The 19259-nt window shown below is 47.8% G+C and overlaps 1 protein-coding gene and 1 long non-coding RNA gene across 3 annotated transcripts; one reads left to right on the top strand and one right to left on the bottom strand.

The window, feature by feature from the left end:
- Positions 1-1069: 1069 nt before the first annotated feature.
- On the bottom strand, positions 1070-2512 carry LOC134735647 (uncharacterized). The gene is made up of 2 exons (XR_010118972.1): positions 2236-2512; positions 1070-1445 (listed from the first exon to the last, which is right to left on the bottom strand). It is a non-coding gene; the product is annotated as an uncharacterized lncRNA (long non-coding RNA).
- RPL22 (ribosomal protein L22) lies at positions 2335-17400 on the top strand. 2 transcript variants are annotated; one of them, XM_055262186.2, is made up of 4 exons: positions 2335-2557; positions 4379-4483; positions 8960-9084; positions 15593-17400. In XM_055262186.2, the coding sequence occupies exons 1-4, from the start codon at positions 2546-2548 to the stop codon at positions 15735-15737; spliced, it is 387 nt and encodes a 128-aa protein (XP_055118161.1). In that variant the 5' UTR covers positions 2335-2545; the 3' UTR covers positions 15738-17400. The 2 variants fall into 2 exon arrangements, with proteins under 2 accessions (XP_055118161.1, XP_063488075.1); XM_063632005.1 differs by lacking the exon at positions 2335-2557 and adding an exon at positions 2559-2680.
- Positions 17401-19259: the final 1859 nt, after the last annotated feature.

The raw sequence follows: 19259 nt of genomic DNA on the forward strand, positions 1-19259 counted from the left end.
CAAAGAAAAAAAAAAAAAAGAAGATCAATGTGGCTGCAGATGAAGGAGCTCAGGGTGGGGTGTGGGGCTGAACATGGGATGGGAGTGACGATGGAGGATGGGGGTGAGGCTGGAGAGGTGGGGGCGGGGCAGGGGGTGTGGGGTGAGGGATGAGGGTTTGAGTGTGGGGAGGTGGGGGTGAGGGTGAAGAGGTGAGAATGGGCTCTTGAGGGTCAGGGTAATCTACGGGACATTAGTCTAGAGATACCAAGGATGCTACTGGCTGTACCTGTGGGGAGTCCAGGGAGGGGTAGAGGCTGCACACATTGGCCTGGGGAGTCATATTTAAAGGGAAGAGCATGGGTCTTGTCTAAAGATCAAGTGTAGATAGGACAGGAGGAGGCTGGGTGTGATGGCTCCCGCCTGTAATCCTAGCACTTTGGGAGGCTGAGGCAGGAAGATTGCTTTAGCCCAGGAGTTCTAGATCAGCCTGGACAACATAGCCATAGTGAGACACCAACTCTCTACAAAAACAAAACAAAACAAAACATGCAGCTGGGCGTGGTGGTGCACACCTGTGGTCCTAGCTACTCAGGAGGCTGAGGTGGGAGGATTGCTGGAGCCTAGGATGTCAAGGCTTCAGCGAGCCATATTCGCACCACTGCACTCCAGCCTGGGCAACAGAGCGAGAGCCTGTCTCAGAAAAAAAAAAAAAAAAAAAGAAAAAGAAAAAGGAAAGAAAAATAAAAGTCAACTGCTGAGAGGGAGGTTTAGGAAGAAGGGGCTGGCATTATGACTGAGGTGTGAAATAGTCTTTTGGGCCAGGTGCAGTGGCTTATGCCTGTAATCCCAGCAATTTGGGAGGCCAAGGTGGGAGGATCACTTGAGTTCAGGAGTTTGAGGCTGCAGTAAACTATGATCACCCCACTGCACTCCAGCCTGGGTGACAGAGCAAGACTCTGTCTCTATTAAAAACAACAAGAAGAAAGGGAAATAGTCCTTTGGGGGAGAGATTTAGGATTGTCAGTAGCCCTGAGGGCTGGCTTAGGGTCCGTTATCAGCCAGGGTCCAGTCAAAAGACAACACGCTATAGTTTTTAACTGAGACAATTTAATATAAAGGATTGTTAACTACGTATAAAGATGTGTTTAGGTAACTGACGGGGTATAATACTAACAGTAGCAACTGCAGGAAGTAGCTACCACTGGTAGGGTGGTATTATTAAAATGTAGATGCTTGAGGAGGGGCACGGGGAGGTGAAACTCAGACATCTGAGGAGAGGGTGCTGCTCCGCTAGGGCTGGTGTCTCTGAGGAGGAGAAAACGAGGCTGGTTCTGCAAATGTTGGAATAAGTGCAGACTGGATTCCACTGCTGCTTCCAGAATGTTCCAACTGCCACCTCCAGGATAAAGAAGCAAGAGTGGCTGACACCAGACAGGACAGGAGCAAGCAGGAAGCGAAGCCCCCTATTGATAGAGCCAAACCGGGATCAGCTGGAAAGCAGAAGTGTTTGCAGAGGCCCAGCCTGAGCACTGTAGAGCCAAGAACAGCAGCTGGCTTTGGAGCTTGGTCAACCGGCTTGAGGCCTGAGTTGAAAGCTAGACCCATCAGCACAGTGTCTCTTCCAGTGATTGGACTTTTGCTAGGTGAGTACACTGAAGCCAGGTAAAGGGAGTGGAGAGTGTGTGCCACTGAGTGATTCACAATTCAGGATCCTGGAATATAATTCCATGAGGACGCAGGGGGTGAGTGGGTGCAAAGTAGCCCAGTTCAAGGGACCTGTGGGCCTGGGGATGAGGACCTTTGCTTCTCCACATGCAGTCCATGGACTCGCAGCATCAGCATCGTCTGAGAGCTTGTGAAAAATGCAGAATTTCAGGCCACTGAGACCGCTGGAATTGGAATCTGCATTTTCCAGATCTCCTGGTGGTCCTCAACTACATATTGGTTTGGGATGGGAAACTAGAAGGCTTGGGCTGGGAAACTAGGGAGTGGTGATCAGCGGGTGGGCGGCTTGGCTGCAGCAAGAAGGACAGGCACTGGGAGACAGCCCCTGGGCAATGAGCTTCCAAGCTGGGGCTTTTTAAGTAGGAGGAAGCCATAGTGGTCTGGCACTGGGACCTCTGAACGAAATTTCCCGGTGGCCAGAAGGAATTTCCTCACTTCCCCAAATTAGTAGATTCGATTGCCATCTCACTAGCTGGTAATTTACAGTATAGTGAATTTCCTTATTTCTTTTTTCTTCCCAAGACTTACAAAAAGTAAAGCCAACCGCTTTATTTATCTTTGGGCTCGTCCAGTCTGGCTTCCCCCCTCCGATCTTTCGCAGTGGGACAGCCCGCTGGGCCTCCTTCCTTCCCCCGAAACCCTCCAGGCCTGGGAGAGGACGCGTTTTGCATTCAGGGAAAACCAATCGCTCCCCTATCGTACATAACCAAGAGAAAAGGTGGCGGACGAGGGGCGTGGCAAAGCGATTAGTGCGGCCTGGACCCTGCGTGCCTTGCGCGCTGCGGGCTCTTTGCGTCTGCGTAGTTCGCTCACCTCCCTTTCTAACTCCGCTGCCGCCATGGCTCCTGTGGTTAGTATGGCTCCGCGTGAGGCCTCGGCTCCAGGGGAGGCACGTGGGCCTTGCCGAGCCCGGCATCTACCCAGGCTCGCTGGGGACGGCGCCCTGCAGTGTCCTGCTGGGGTGGGCTGGCAGGTCGGCCGGAGCTGGCCAGAGCCCCTGCCGATCCCAGCACGTTGTAGGCGGAGGAGGCCGCGACTCGGGGCCCGTGAGGGAGATCCGGGAGGTCTCGGAGGCCGGGGCTCGGGCTCCAGCCCCAGCTAGGGGCCAGCGGGGAGCTGGAGCCTGGAGACTGCAGGCTGGGCCGGCCACTGGTCCTTGGACCCCGGCCCGGGGCCTGATTACCTGGTTAGAGGGCGGGGAAGAAGAACGGGACTTGCTACCCTGGGGAGCCGCGCATTCGGAAGTCTACGGCCAAGACTCGGGGACGAATCCGCGGAAGGGCGGCTTATTCGGCGTGCTTTCGGAGAGGAGGCCTGGGTTTGAGGAGCTTTTTAGCGTCCCCAGAGGAAATTAGTTTATCAGGGCGCACTGTACAGACCCAAACGGGTGCTACAGTGGTGTAGGGAGAAGGCTCTCATTGCATTCTCCTTTAGCTATGCTGGGACTGGGCTGTGCGGCGCCCTCCTCCTAGGTTATTTGAGAAAGTTGTTTTTCCGTGTTCTTCGTCCCAAGATCCTACTTTTCCTCTTTTGTTGGGATTCACTGGTTAACATTTCCGGTTCTTCTGCTCTTTCTGTCTGGTTGGCCTTTTAAATGCCTTTTGGTTTAAAACCTTGATGGAGAAGTATCAAGCCCATTGTGGGTAGGTTCTTGATTGATTGTGTATGTTCGGAATAGATCTTAAAGCATCCCTCTTAGATTGTTACTGGGAAGAGACGTTGTAAAAAATAAATCAGTGATTTTTGTAGTGGCCAAATGTTTGAAAAGTTGATCCAGTTAACAAAGTTTTAGATGAAGTTCTTTTAAACATAAAGGAAGGGAGGTAAGATGTGTTCTTGGAAAAGTCTGTTTAGTTCTGCAGAGCTTTTAAACGTGAAAGTACAGGTTGGTACGATGCACAAATGCATTAATGGTGTCAAGTTTGTAGAGAGATAAGATTAACACAAGCTTCTTCGTAAGAGTGAAGAAACTGGAACCTTGTAGGATGTGCTTTGCCGGGTGGTTTGGAAGTACTAATGCATAGATTAAACGAATCAAAATGTCAGAAGTTCTTGACGGTAGTGTTGTAATAAGATTCTAGGTTTTAGCCTTAACCTTGTCCAAGCTGGAGTGGACAGGCACCTAGAATACTTTGCAACTCCCTTCATGAGAAGGTGGATGAGACAGGATTAAGGGAGATGAGCTAAGATGGATCAGGACCCTACTCTGAACATGTAGGACAAGGATTGGTTTCACGTGAAAATTGTGGGTATGCAAGGCATTTTGTATGCCCGCACTCTAATTCTGGAAAAAAATAAAATAGTAGTTTTTGAAATTGGGAATGTTAGGGCAGCTAAAAGGAAATGTTCAATTTATTGTGGTTCATAAACTAAGAGACCTTCATGCCTGTAGAGATTGGGGAGACTGGAAAGTTTGAGTGGGTCAAGAGTGCTAGATTTCCCCATCAAAAGGGCATGACCCCAGGCCCCAAGCTTGTAGAGCAGCATCTGCCCCTACTATACCTCTGGCACTCAGGCAATGATGCCTCTTGGCCCTCTTGCAAAGGGAGCACAGCTCCATTAGTTTTGTATTTGTATGGACTTTTATACCCATGACGTTTCTGGTTCTGTTAATCTTGTTTTTCTGACTGATTGAATCTTCATCTCTGTTATCATTTGTGTATTTTCTTAGAAAAAGCTTGTGGCGAAGGGGGGCAAAAAAAAGAAGCAAGTTCTGAAGTTCACTCTTGATTGCACCCACCCTGTAGAAGATGGAATCATGGATGCTGCCAATTTTGTAAGTTACATCCTTATTGCCACTCGGGTGGTCACGAACATTTTGAGATACTGTTGAGAAAACCTACTGGGGTACATTTCTGTTTTCAGGCTTATAGGCAGCTTCACAGGTCTGGCTGTATCATTTCACCCTGGGAATGTGGGCAGATTACTTGTTTGTTTCCAAGTCTTGCTTCTTGTATGTGCAACAGTTGTGAGGAGTAAAAGGAGATGGGCTTAGAATAAGCAAGAAGGGCTGTAGCACAGAGGTGTTAGAGGACTATCTTGTTTTTCTCCTTTAGTTTCCACAAATGATTTTACTTAAAAGTTACCCAGAAACAGGCCAGGCGTGGTGGCTTACGCCTATAATCCCAACACTTTGGGAGGCTGAGGTGGGCAGATCATGAGGTCAGGAGTTCGAGACCAGTCTGGCCAACATAGTGAAACCCCATCTCTACTAAAAATACAAAAAATTAGCTGGGTGTGGTGGTGTGCACCTGTAATCCCAGCTACTCGGGAGGCTGCGGTAGGAGAATCGCGTGAACACGGGAGGCGGAGGTTGCAGTGAGCAGAGATCGCACCATTGCATTCCATCCCGGGAGATAGTGTGAGACTCCGTCTCAAAAACAAAACAAAAGAAGTTACTGAGAAACAGACAAATTTCACTGGGTCCATGGCATCCCCCTTGCTATTTGGTGTGTTTAAGCATAAGTGAGGAACCCTGATCCTGACTGTGGGCTGCCTCTGTCCTGGGTCTCACTGCTTTGGTGTGGAGCTTTGGACAGGTGGCAGCAGTTCCTGAAGCTTTTCTATATTATGAAGCATCTGAGCTTCAGTGTTTAAAGTACCCTGCTTGCTGAATTGTAATTGGAGTTTTTTTTTTTTTCTTCAGATCTTGCTCTGTGCTGATTTTTTGCCCCTGTATTTGGCCCATTCCCCAATATTCCTCTATCCTATTGCAATCTAGAAATATTAAATAATCCTTCCGCCACATTTTGACTCAGCAGTTTGGTTTTGACATTTTATTCTTTTTCCTCTAATAGCCATGTTTGGGGGATTCAGACTTCGTATTTGTGTGCAGGAGTCTCCTAAATTTGCATTCGCTCTAAATTCTCCAGAAGGTTGAACTGTTGCCAGGATCAGTATCATTACAATAAAAATAATTTTTAAACACAAAATAATTATGGTCACGAATTATCCCGAATGGAATTTAGTTAACCTCTTACAGTTTATTGCCTTTATGTAGATGCTGTTTGCTTCTGTGTCCTTCAAGAAATCCCCTATTTCCTTAGTTCTTTCTCTATCCAGTGACTTCTGGCTTTTCTGTGGCCTCCTCTTTTTCAACTTCGGTGTCTTCCAGTTTGGTATTCACATGGTGGCCCTGTTCTGGCATTATTCCTGCCTCCCTCCCTCTGAGCCATTCCCTCAGCCCACTCATCTGTTTGTGTGATTGTCTTTCTTTCTGGAAGCCTCCTTAGGATAGAAAACTGAAGTCATTTATGAATCTTGAGATGCAGAATTCAAGATTTCTGACCTAATCACTCTGTGCCCCATCTGTGGTTAACGTATACTTTTTGTTTATTTTATTTTATTTGATTTTTGAGACCAAGTTTTGCTCTTGTTCCCCAGGCTGGAGTGCAATGGCGCAATCTCGGCTCACCGCAGTCTCCATTTCCCGGGTTCAAGCCATTATGGTGTCTCAGCCTCCCGAGTAGCTGGGATTACAGGCGCCTGCCACCACGCCTGGCTAATTTTTGTATTATTAGGAGAGATGGGGTTTCTCCATATTGGTCAGGCTGGTCTCGAACCCCTGACTTCAGGTGATCCACCCGCCTTGGCCTCCCAAAGTGCTGGGATTACAGGCATGAGCCACCGCGCCTGGCCATTTTATTTTATTTTTATTTATTTATTTTTGAGATGGAATCTCACTCTGTCGCCCAGCCTGGAGTGCAATGGTGTGATCTTGGCTCACTGCAACCTCCACCTCCCAGGTTTAAGTGATTCTCTTTCTCAGCTTCCCGAGTAGCTGGGATTGGAGGGGTGAGCCACCGCGCCTGGACCCAAATTTTTATTTATTTATTTATTTTGAGATGGAGTCTTGCTCTGTTGCCCAGGCTGGAATGCACTGGCACGATCTCGGCTCACTGTAAGCTCCGCCTACCATGCCATTCTCTTGCCTCAGCCTCCCGGGTAGCTGGGACTACAGGCGCCCGCCACCACGCCTGGCTAATTTTCTGTATTTTTAGTAGAGACGGGGTTTCACCATGTTAGCCAGGATGGTCTCAATCTCCTGACCTCGTGATCTGCCCACCTCGGTCTCCCAAATTTTTATTTTTATTTTTTTATTTTTTTATTTATTTTTTTTGAGACGGAGTCTTGCTCTGTCACCCAGGCTGGAGTGCAGTGGCGCAATCTCGGCTCACTGCAAGCTCCGCTTCCCGGGTTCACGCCATTCTCCTGCCTCAGCCTCTCCGACTAGCTGGGACTACAGGCGCCCGCCACCACGCCCGGCTAATTTTTTGTCTTTTTAGTAGAGACGGGGTTTCACCGTGGTCTCGATCTCCTGACCTCGTGATCCGCCCGCCTCGGCCTCCCAAAGTGCTGGGATTACAAGCGTGAGCCACCGCGCCCAGCCCCAAATTTTTATTTTTTGAGAAAGGGTCTGTTATCCAGGCTGGAGGGCAGTAGCATGATCCTGGCTCACTGCAGCCTCAACCTCATAGGCCCAAGTGATCCTCCCATCTCAGCTTCTGGAATAGCTGGCACCACAGGCATGCACCACCATACCTAGCTAATTTTTAAATTTTTTTTGTAGACAAAGGGTCTTTCTAAGTTGCCCAGGCTCGTCTTGAACTCCTGGGCTCAAGAGACCTCCCTGCCTTGGCTTCCCAAAGTGCCGGGATTACAGGTGTGAGCTACTGTGCCCAGCCAGTTAACATATTTTGTATTTGGGGTTTTTAAATAGAAAATTATAGGAATTTTGAGCTGAAAGGGACTTCATGTCATTGCAATAGCAAGAAAACAACTAAAAAGGTCCTTTTTGGGCAAAGCTTTCTGAAGCACAAGGAGGTGAATGTCTTGCTGAGGCCCACAACGGGAGTTTGCAGAGAATGTCTTGGGCTCCTGAGTGGCTGCTGCTTCTGCTGTACCACACATGGCCCTGGACTAGGTCTAGAATTGTTTCGGTCACTATGTCTTTGCTCTTTCTACTAGGTCGAAGTCTTATTTTCTGATAGTGCTATGAACAGTGTTTTATACTCCTTAGATTCAGAAGTTGCTTTTAGCTTTGGTTTCATGTACCTTGTAAAAGTTTGTTTTATTTATTTTTTGAGACAGGGTCTCTCTGTCCCCCAGGCTGGAGTGCAGTGGCGTGATCTCGGCTCACTGCAACCTCCACCTTCTGGGCTCAAGCGATTCTCCTGCCTCAGCCTCCTAAGTAGCTGGGACTACAGGCGCATGCCACCACACCTGGCTAATATTTGTATTTTTTGTAGAGATAGGGTTTCGCCATGTTGCCTAGCCTGGTCTCAAATTCCTGAGCTCAGGAGATCCACCCACCTCAGCCTCTCAAAGTGCTGGGATTATAGGCGTATCTTGTAAAAGTTTGGCCTTGGGTTTCCGGTCTACTCTTGTGTTGCCCACTAAACCTTTCTTGGTGAGGCACAGTTGGCCTTGTGTGGAAGTAGTCAAGTATGTTTACACTGGGATGTCATCTCATAGTATGTATGTAAATGGAATTTGTTACCATTTTTAAAAAAGATTGAACATTTAAGAAACTGATACTAGGGCCAGGCATGGTGGCTCACACCTGTAATCCCCATGCTTTGGGAGGCCGAGGTGGGAGGATCACTTGAGCCCAGGAGTTTGAGACCAACCTGGACAACATAGAGAGACCCCTTCTCTTAAAAACATTAAGCCAGGCGCAGTGATTCACGCCTGTAATCCCAGCACTTTGGGAGGCAGAGGTGGACGAATCACCTGAAGTCGGGAGTTTGAGACCAGCGTGACCAACGTGGAGAAACCCTGTCTCCACTAAAAATACAAAATTAGCTGGGCGTGGTGGCGAATGCCTGTAATCCCAGCTACTTGGGAGGCTGAGCCGGAGAATCACTTGAACCTGGGAGGCGGAGGTTGCAGTGACCCGAGATCGTGCCATTGCACTCCAGCCTGAGCAACAAGAGCTAAACTCCATCTCAAAAAAAAAAATTGTAAAATTAGCTGGGGCCAGGTGAGATGGCTCATGCCTGTAATCCTAGCACTTTGAGAGGCTGAGGTGGGAGGATCACTTGAGTCTGAGAGGTCGAGACTTGAGCCTGGGAGGTTGAGACTGCAGTGAGCTGTGGATTGTGCTGGTGCACTCCTGCCTGGGTGACAGAGTGAGACTCTGTCTCTAAAACCAAAACAAAAAATGATATTAGTTCAGTGTTGGGAGACAAAATAAAATATTCTGTTAAGACAGATGAAGTCACTTCATTGGTCAATTTAATGATTTCTACAGGAGCAGTTTTTGCAAGAAAGGATCAAAGTGAACGGAAAAGCTGGGAACCTTGGTGGAGGGGTGGTGACCATCGAAAGGAGCAAGAGCAAGATCACCGTGACATCCGAGGTGCCTTTCTCCAAAAGGTAAGGGAGGGAAGTGTGTGTGGCCTGCCTGCACCCAGTGCTCAGCCCACCTTTTCCCTGCATGGGAGTGGGGGCACCTGCAGAGTGATTGGTTTGCATCTGTTAATTTCTGGAACTATGCTCAGTGCAGGAGGCAGTGGATGAATGCTATTATGGTTGTTAACAATAGTCAACTTTTGGTGGTTTTAAAATTTTGTCTTTCACAGGCTAAAGTGTTTTGTTCTTTTTGAGCCGGAGTCTCACTCCGTCGCCCAGGCTGTTGTGCAATGGCGCGATCTCGGCTCACTGCAACCTCTGCCTCCTGGGTTCAAGCAGGTGTCCTGCCTCAGCCTCCTGAGTAGCTGAGACTACAGACGCCCGCCACCACGCCGGGATAATTTTTGTATTTTTAGTAGAGACGGGTTTCACCATGTTGGCCAGGCTGCTCTCGAATTCCTCCCCTCAAGTGATCCACCTGCCTTGGCTTCCCAAAGTGCTGGGATTACAGGCCTGAGCCACTGTGCCCGGCCAGGCTAAAGTATTTTAAACAGTAAGGTACTCAGACTTGCTTTCAAGACTGTTTTCTCAAAAATATTCTTGGCTGGGCACAGTGGCTTATGCTTGTAATCCCGGCACTTTGGGAGGATGATACAGGAGTATTGCTTGAGCCCAGGAGTTTGAGACCAGCCTGGGCAACATAGTGAGACCTCCATCTCTACAAGAGTTAAAATTAGCTGGGCATGGTGACATGTGCCTGTAGTCCAGCCACTTGGGGAGCTGAAGTGGGAGGATGGCTTGAGCCCAGGAGGTCAGGGCTGTAATGAGCTGTTATTGTACCACTGCAGGCCAGCCTGGGTGACAGAGTGAGACCCCATCTCAATTTAAAAAAAAAATTGCTTCCTGTCTCGAGATCACAGTAAAAGTTTACCTTTTTTTTTTTTTTGAAACCGAGTCTTGCTGTGTTGCCCAGGCTGGAGTGCAATCAATGGTGCCATCTTGGCTCACTGCAACCTCTGCCTCCCGGGTTCAAGTGATTCTCCTGCCTCAGCCTCCCGAGTTTTTGGAATTGCAGGCGTGTGCCACCATGCCCGGCTAATTTTTCGTATTTTTAGTAGAGACAGGGTTTTGCCATGTTGGCCAGGCTGGTCTCGAACTCTTAACTTCAGGTGATTCGCCTGCCTCAGCCTCCCAAAGTACAAGGATTATAGGCATGAGCCACTGCGCCTGGCCCACACCCGGCTAATTCTTGTATTTCTTTTTTTTTTTTTGAGACGGAGTTTCGCTCTTGTTGCTCAGGCTGGAGTGCAATGGCGCGATCTCGGCTCACTGCAACCTCTGCCTCCCAGGTTCAAGCAATTCTTCTGCCTCAGCTTCCCGAGTAGCTGGGATTACAGGCATGCGCCACCATGCCCAGCTAATTTTGTAATTTTAATAGAGACAGGGTTTCTCCATGTTGGTCAGGCCGGTCTCGAACTCCTGACCTCAGGTGATCCGCCTGCCTCGGCCTCCCAAAGTGCTGGGATTACAAGCGTGAGCCACTGCGCCCGGCCTTGTATTTCTTTTTTTTTTTTTCAGACGGAGTCTCACTCTGTCGCCCAGGCTGGAGTGCAGTGGCGCAATCTTGGCTCACTGCAACCTCTGGCTCCCGGGTTCAAGCGATTCTCCTGCCTCAGCCTCCCGAGTAGCTGGGATTACAGGCGCCTGCCACCGTGCCTGGCTAATTTTTTTTTGTTTTTTTAGTAGAGACAGGGCTTCACCATGTTGGCCAGGCTGGTCTCTATCTCCTGACCTCGTAATCCACCCGCTTTGGCCTCCCAAAGTGCTGGGATTACAGGTGTGAGCCACTGCGCCCAGCCTAATTATTGTATTTTTAGTAGATATGGGGTTTCGCCGTGTTGGCCAGACTGGTCTTGAACTCCTGACCTCAGATGATCCACCTGCCTTGGCCTCCCAAAAGTGCTGGAATTACAGGCGTGAACCACTGTGTCTGGCCAAGAGCTTTCCTTTTGAATTCCAGCTGTTTCCCTTGTAAGTGCTACTTTGGCACTGAACAAGGAATCTGAAGACCTCAGTTTAGACCGAGTCCACTCTAGTTAATTCCTGGGTCCCATTTTCTTTCATTTCAAAATGGAGACATTAATTTGCTAGTTCCCTCCTATGTTCTGTGTTGGTTTTTGAGGATGAGGTTAAAATACTTTACCAATTGCTGAAGAATTGGATATGCATATACTCAGCTCCTAGCCTGGGGCTGTGGCCTTTTAGGAGCTTTTAATCATACTAAATCCCAGCACTTTGGGAGGCCGAGGTCGGAAGATCACCTGAGGTCAGGAGTTTGAGAACAGCCTGACCAACATGGAAAAACTGTCTCTACTAAAAATACAAAATTAGCTGGGCGTGGCGGTGCCTGCCTGTAATCCCAGCTACTCAGGCGGCTGAGGCAGGAGAATTGCTTGAACCAGGGAGGCGGAGGTTGCGGTGAGCCAAGATCACACCATTGCACTCCAGCCTGGGCAACAAGAGCGAAACTCCGTCTCAAAAAAAAAACAACATACTAAATCAAGTGGTGGGAAATTTTAAGGTATTTAGTACAAATTGGTTGTAGTTAATGGTTTTATGTTTAGCTATGTCAGTGAAGAGAAGACTTTGAAGCTTAAGTGAAGTCCTCACAGTCTGCCTGGGAAGCCTTGAGAGTGGGGCTTCTGGGGGGTACAAAGCCTCCGGCCTGCTGGGCTGTAGCAGAGCCCTTGGGGAAGATTCTGCTACCTTTCTGTGACCTGTTTACCAGGGTGAGGGTGTCTCCTGGCATGCGTCACTTCCGTTTTCACAAATTTTCTGTTCTTATCCAGTGGAGAAAGAAGGGAAGGTGCCTTAATCATCTATTACAGCTTTCCTTTCTTGATGATAATAGTTTATTTTCCTGAAAGGTTCAAGGTGTCCCAAATCTGTAACTTTTTCTGTCTCTGAATTTGTACAGGGTTTTTATTTATTTATTTTTTTGAAAAGGAGTTTTGATCTTGTTATCTAGGCTGGAGTGCAATGGCGCGATCTCAGCTCACTGAAACCTCCGCCTCCTAGGTTCAAGCAATTCTCCTGCCTCAGCCTCCTGAGTAGCTGGGATTACAGGTGCCTGCCACCATGCCCGGTTAATTTTTTGCATTTTTAGTAGAGAGGGGGTTTCATCATGTTGGCCAGGCTGGTCTGGAACTCCTGACCTCAGGTGATCCACCCGCCTCGGCCTCCCAAAGTGCTGGGATTACAGGCATGAGGCACCCTGCCTGGCCTGTACAGGGTTTTTTTTTTGTTTTTTTTTTAAACCTGATTTTTTTCCCCAGTGTACTATTAGGGATTTTTTTTCCCCTTTTTTTTAGATAGGGTCTTACTCTGTCACCAAGGTGGAGAGCAGTGGGGTGATGATAGCTCACTCTAGCCTCCATCTCCTGGCTCAAACAGTCCTGCCTCAGCTTCCCAAGTAGCTGGGACTACACGAGTGCCCCACCATGCCCGGCTATGTCAGGGAAAATTTCAACCACCTGAAATTTTGAATTAACTTCGTCTGAATACAATATGGTGGAAATAATTGACAAAAGTATACTTTTTAGATGGAATGACCAAATTGACTTATCTTTGCGTAGCAAAAAGTGGACAGTTGAATTGAGATCTTCACACTTTGTGGCGATTGCTTTGTTGGTGTGGCGATTGCTTTGTTGGTGTGGCGATTGCTTTGTTGGCGTGGAGATTGCTTTGTTGGCGTGGAGATTGCTTTGTTGGCGTGGAGATTGCTTTGTTGGCGTGGAGATTGCTTTGTTGGTGTGGAGCACTGTCATAGTGCTCCATTTTTGGAGATGGTGAGTCTGTTGGTTCATGACATTTGGGTCCTGTTAATATGCCTGGGATCCAGGCCGGGCGCAGTGGCTCACGCCTGTAATCCCAGCACTTTGGGAGGCCCAGGCGGGTGGATGACCTGAGGTCGGGAGTTCCAGACCAGCCTGACCAACATGGAGAAACCCCGTCTCTACTAAAAATACAAAATTAGCTGGGCGTGGTGGCACATGCCTGTAATCCCAGCTACTCGGGAGGCTGAGGCAAGAGAATTGCTTGAACTCGGGAGACAGAGGTTGAGGTGAGCCGGAGATGGTGCCATTGCACCCCAGCCTGGGCAACAAGAGTGAAACTCTGTCACAAACAAACAAACAAACAAACAAACAAACAAACCAGGGATCTATCTGAGCATCTCATGTAATCCTTGCTATGGTCTGAAGAGATGGTTAGTAGCAGGGGTCCCCTTTCACTGTGGGAGAAACAGCTTGGTTAGATTAATTGGCTCTGCTGTGGGTTTGTGCGTTGTGAAATTCCCTCTTTATGGCTTGGGAAGATTCGGAATAGCCTCAGGGCCACGTAAGCAAGCCGGTGAGAAAGGTGCCAAGATTGTAGTGCACTTCATCTTTTTTTTTTTTTTTTTTTAAATTAAAAAAAAAAAATGTTGCGTAGAGACAGGGTCTTGCTATGTTGCCCGGGCTGGTCTTGAACTCCTAGATTCAAGGGATCCTCTCACCTTGGCCTGACGAAGTGTTGGGATTACAGGCGTGAGCCACCATGCCCAGCCCTTAGGTCATCTTTATGTAGTTAGGGTGTTGGGCACAAAAGCTAGTTTTTGCCTTTCCATAAAGAATGAGTGTTTTGGCTGGTCGCAGTGTCTCACACCTTTAATCCGAGCACTTTGGGAGGCTGAGGTGGGCAGACACTTGAGGCCAGGAGTTCGAGACCAGACTGGCCAATATGGCAAAACCCCCATCTCTACTGAAATTACAAAAATTAGCTGGACATGGTGTTACACACCTGTAATCCCAGCTACTTGGGAGACTGAGGCATGAGAATTGCTTGAATCCTAGAGGCAGAGGTTGCAGTGAGCCTGGGCCACAGAACGAGATTCTGTCTCAAAAAAAAAAAAAAAAAAAAAAAAAGTTTTCTAATGATCACCCTGTTGTGGTGAGTATTTTAGCTCTCACCTGGCTAAAGCAGCAGTTGGGCAGGCTGATTGAAAGGCTTTGTGCTCTCTGGGCGTGAGCACAGTGGCAGGGTGGCATTCTGTCCCTGTGTGTTGGGTGGTGAGCAGGAGCGAGTGTGTGCACACCCCTAAGAAGCAGTCCTCATCATCCAGAAAACCTCAAAAGGGGGTTTGACTCCGTGAGGTGATGTGTGCGCAGTGCTTACAGCTCTTTGGAAACCCACTATTTTCTCCATAAAAGGTATTGAGGTTGCGTACTTAACTGTAAAATTTCTATCATGTTATCTTTCTCCAGCGGTCACTAAAAACTATGTTATAGAGGCCGGGCGCGGTGGCTCACGCTTGTAATCCCAGCACTTTGGGAGGCCGAGGCGGGCGGATCATGAGGTCAGGAGATCGAGACCACGGTGAAACCCTGTCTCTACTAAAAATACAAAAAATTAGCCAGGCGTGGTGGCGGGCGCCTGTAGTCCCAGCTACTCGGAGAGGCTGAGGCAGGAGAATGGCGTGAACCCGGGAGGCGGAGCTTGCAGTGAGCCGAGATCGCGCCACTGCACTCCAGCCTGGGTGAGAGAGCGAGACTCCGTCTCAAAAAAAAAAAAAACAAAAACAAAAACAAAAACAAAAAAAACTATGTTATAGGTGTTTGCTGCATTTTCATGGACAACTGGTACATCTACTTATCTGCTCTTGGTTTTTTTTTTTTTTTTTTTGAGATGGAGTCTTGCTCTGTCGCCCAGGCTGGAGTGCAATGGCGCCATCTCGGCTCACTGCAGCCTCTGCCTCCCGGGTTCAAGTGATTCTCTTGCCTCAGCCTCCTGACTAGCTGGGACTACAGGCGCCCGCCACCATGTCTGGCTAATTTTTTGTATTTTTAGTAGAGACAGGGTTGCATCGTGTTAGCCAGGATGGTCTCCGTTTCCTGACCTCATGATCTGCCCGCCTCAGCCTCCCAAAATGCTGGGATTACAGGTGTGAGCCAGTGCCCTGGCCTAGTTTTTTTTCTTTTTTTTTTTTTTTTTTTTTTTTTTGGAGGCAGTCTCGCTCTGTCACCCAGGCTGGAATGCAATGGTACAATCTCAGCTCACTGCACTCTCCGCCTCCTGGATTCAAGGGATCCTCGTGCCTCAGCCTCCGGAGTAGCTGGGATTACAGGCGTGCACCACCACGCCCAGCTAATTTTTTTATTTTTAGTAGAGATGGGGTTTCACCATGTTGTTCAGGCTGGTCTCAAACTCCTGACCTCAAGTGATCTGCCTGCCTTGGCCTCCCAAAGCGCTGGGATTACAGGCCTGAGCCACCATGCCCAGTCTATTCTAATTGTTACTGCCAATGTCAATGGTACATGGCTGATAACTCTGAGAGCCTTGGCTGGGGTGTATTTGCCTTACCTTTGCCATTTTTGAGGCTTGGGAAAACACCTTGAATTGTAATGATTTTGAGTGCTGGGTTTTGTAAATGTTAAAATGTTTTAGAATGCAAGCACCAACTGTCTAGTGGAGTTCTTGTGTCCTTTCTCTGCAGGTATTTGAAATATCTCACCAAAAAATATTTGAAGAAGAATAATCTACGTGACTGGTTGCGCGTAGTTGCTAACAGCAAAGAGAGTTACGAATTACGTTACTTCCAGATTAACCAGGACGAAGAAGAGGAGGAAGACGAGGATTAAATTTCATTTATCTGGATTATTTTGTATGAGTTCTTGAATAAAACTTGGGAACCAAAATGGTGGTTTATCCTTGTATCTCTGCAGTGTGGATTGAACAGAAAATTGGAAATCATAGTCAAAGGGCTTCCCTTGGTTCGCCACTCACTTATTTGTAACTTGACTTCTTTTTTTTTCTGCTTAAAAATTTCAGTTCTCGTGGTAATACCAGAGTAGAAGGAGAGGGTGACTTTACGGAACTGACAGCCATTGGGGAGGCAGATGCGGGTGTGGAGGTGTGGGCTGAAGGTGGTGACTGTTTGATTTTAAAAAAGTGTGACTGTCAGTTGTATCTGTTGCTTTTCTCAATGATTCAGGGATACAAGTGGGCTCCTCTCATTCATTAAAATAAAACGTGACATCTTTCTAAGATTCTCTGTGGGAAAATGACTGTGTCAATAAAATGCGGGTTTCTGGGCCATTCGTCTTACTTTCATTTTTTGATTACAAATTTCTCTTGACCCACACAATTATGTTTGCTAATCCTCTTCTTCCTAGAGAGAGAAACTGTGCTCCTTCAGTGTTGCTGCCATAAAGGGGTTTGGGGAATCGATTGTAAAAGTCCCAGGTTCTAAATTAACTAAATGTGTACAGAAATGAACGTGTAAGTAATGTTTCTACAAGTCTTTGCAACAAACTGTCACTTTGATCTCCAGCAGAGGGAGCTGTAGGAATAGTGCTTCCAGATGGGACCTCCCGTGTGGGGCCCAGCGATGGGGGCCCCTGATGCCAAGAGCTCTGGAGGCTCTGGTAAAGGGGGAACATGAAGGAGGAGTGACTGGGAAGCCTCCCATGCCAAGGAGATGGGAGATGCCCTGGAAATAGCTGCCTCATGCTACTTAGACCATGACTGGATTTAATGTCAGAAGTTATTCTACAGTGGTGTGCCGCAGTGCAGAGGCTAGACAACTGAAAGGGGCTACCAAGGCTGGGAAAAAAGATGCAATTGTTGCTGTGAGTGACTTTGAAAGACTCTGGTGCCTTGTGGTGCCCTTCTGAAATTCGAACAGTAATGCAAAAGTGTCTGCTTTAGAATTTATGGTGTCTAAAATTCATGTTTTTAAAAGAGCTTGCCTACAGATGGTTTCCACACCTGAAATTGTGCCCTGCGAGTTGCATAGCTGGAAGTTCAATGCTCAGTCCTACCTTGGCTCCCATTAAACATTTGGTGCTCTGTGGGTTGAGTTGAACGTGTTGAGGCTTTGCAATTTCACTTGTGTTAAAGGCTCTGGCATTTTTCCATTTCTATGCAAATTTCTTTGAAGCAGAATTGCTTGCATATTTATTCTCTGCCGTCACAGAAAGCAGAGTTTCTTTCAAACTTCACTGAGGCATCAGTTGCTCTTTGGCAATGTCCCTTAACCATGATTATTAACTAAGTTTGTGGCTTGAGTTTACAGATTTTACCTGTTGCATTGATGTTCCCATGTAGTAAGTAATTTTTAGTTTGGTTGTGAAAAAACCCTGGGCTGAAGTTAGCATTTAAGTTAAAAGAAAAAAAGAAACTAGTCCCAGATTTGAAAACTTGTAATAAAATTGAAACTGACTGGTTTTCTATGTCTTTTTGAATTCTTGTAATCGAGTTTTGATCACAATTTCTATTAAAGTGGCTAACACCTGGCTACTATTACTGTGCGAGGCTTTGTTTTTTTTTAAGGACTGGCATGTTAAGAGAAGCTTTGTCCTCACGAATTAGTTGCTGTACCAACAGTTACGTTGGTCTTTATTAGGCTTAGAAGAAAAGATGTCCTTTATTTCCACTTTTCTTCCCCTAGTTGTGCTGTTTTGCCACAGTGAGATTCAGGAGTTGGCTGTCACTGAACTTTCTGTGTAGAATTTCTCCAGATCCAGAGCCTGGGGAACAACTTTGCCAGCAAATGCCGTTTTCTGATGGGGAATAGGTAGTGTGAACTTGAATTCCATCACAGCCATGACACCAGCTGCGCCCAAAGCACACTGTAGACCAGTTTCCTTTGTTTTGACTCACACCTCACTTGCCGGATCGAAAATAGTTGAGGCACAGGCGCTGACTGGGGTCGTGGAGAGTTTCAAGCTGTGATTTAAGTTCATAAGAGTCCCGAAACAGGAGGTCAGTCTGGTCTCGGCCAATGGCAGTTACAGAAACACCCTCACACCCTTCCCTTGAGTGTGCTGGTGCAGCTGAGGAAATGAGGTTTGTTGATGTCACTAAGTGTTACGAACTAGTCACTTCTAAAGGCTTCATGTTTTCCCTCCAAAAGCCTCTGATCCCCCTTTTCCCATGGCACTTTCAGTGGTGAATTGTTTGGGTTTTGAGTACTGTTGTCCTCATACCTTTTCAGGAACAGCCAGGTGTTGAAATACCTGGGTCCTAACTTTGCTCATGAATGGTGTGTAGCACAGAGGTGGTCAGAAACATGGGGAAAGTGAGGAAGTTGGATAATACCAAGTGTCTTAAGGCAGTTGATACCTGGGGCTATCTAGATCTCAGCCTTTTTAGGGGACACTTGATTTCCTGGAGGGTGATAAGGACCCCAGTGATGGGGGATAATGGTCCGGCTGTTGAAGTCACTGATAATGTCAGGGGAGCCTGGAATTTGGTGTTGACACCTGATTTCACTCTCCATTTGTACATGGGACTCAGACCCTTAAAGTTGTCAGTGTTGTAAGCCAAGACCTCCCACGGGGGAGGGGGACCTAGGATGTGGGACAGTTACAGATCTGGCAGTTCCAGGAGACAGACCATCTCCCCAGTAACCCTTGGACAGAATACTGGGGTGACTGGAGTCAGAAGCCACAGGGTAGGGGCACCACGGCGGTGAGAGATGGGCCAGGCCCCCGAAGGAGAGCCTGGGTTGACACCTGGCCCAGGTTGTTCGCCGAGTCGTGGTGATGGGCCTATATTTAGTGGAATAAACTGTGGGGTTGATTCTCTTTGAGGGAGAAGAGGGTAGAAGAGAGGCTAGGTGTGGGGATTTGCCATCCCTGCAAGGAGGTAGCCCTCCACCTACAGGAAGCAGGTGGGGACCGCCTGTTAAATGGCACCATCATAGTGCTTATCTCTAGGAACAGGAAACTGAATTTCTAATCCAGCCATTTTCTTGTCTTTGGGATGGATTTGAGAATACACATTCTTTTTTTTCCCCCAGGCTATTTTGGGCCCAGCTAAAACAGTCTGTAAAGGCTGTGCTGACCAGCGGAGTGAGTTAGCTGCCACCATAGCTAGAACCCAGAGAACACCCATAAAACGTTGTTAGGCTTACACAAGGATTTTCTCAGGTTCAGGGCCATGGCCCAGGACTGCCTTTTTGAGAAGCTCCTTCCTCCCCTGCAACCCCAACTGAATTTGAATTCAGGTGGTGCAGGGTCCACACTTTCGGAAAAAGGCTTCAAGTGCAACGAAAGTCTTGGTGCAGCAGGTGGGCACTGAGCCTTCATTGCAGAGGACACTGCGGTCCTGAGTGACGCCGTTTCACCCCTGCCGAGGAGGAGGTGTGGGGCAGAGTT

This window comes from Symphalangus syndactylus, chromosome 22, assembly GCF_028878055.3.
Source record: "Symphalangus syndactylus isolate Jambi chromosome 22, NHGRI_mSymSyn1-v2.1_pri, whole genome shotgun sequence".
NCBI lineage: Eukaryota > Metazoa > Chordata > Mammalia > Primates > Hylobatidae > Symphalangus > Symphalangus syndactylus.

Excerpts from the sequence above, each read along its gene's own strand:
- RPL22 (XM_063632005.1), top strand. The coding sequence starts at position 2,564 with ATGGCTCCGCGTGAGGCCTCGGCTCCAGGGGAGGCACGTGGGCCTTGC. Across the intron at positions 2,681-4,378 it reads CTGCTGGGGTGGGCTGGCAG|AAAAAGCTTGTGGCGAAGGG; the intron begins GTCGGCCGGAGC and ends GTATTTTCTTAG. Across the intron at positions 4,484-8,959 it reads TCATGGATGCTGCCAATTTT|GAGCAGTTTTTGCAAGAAAG; the intron begins GTAAGTTACATC and ends TGATTTCTACAG.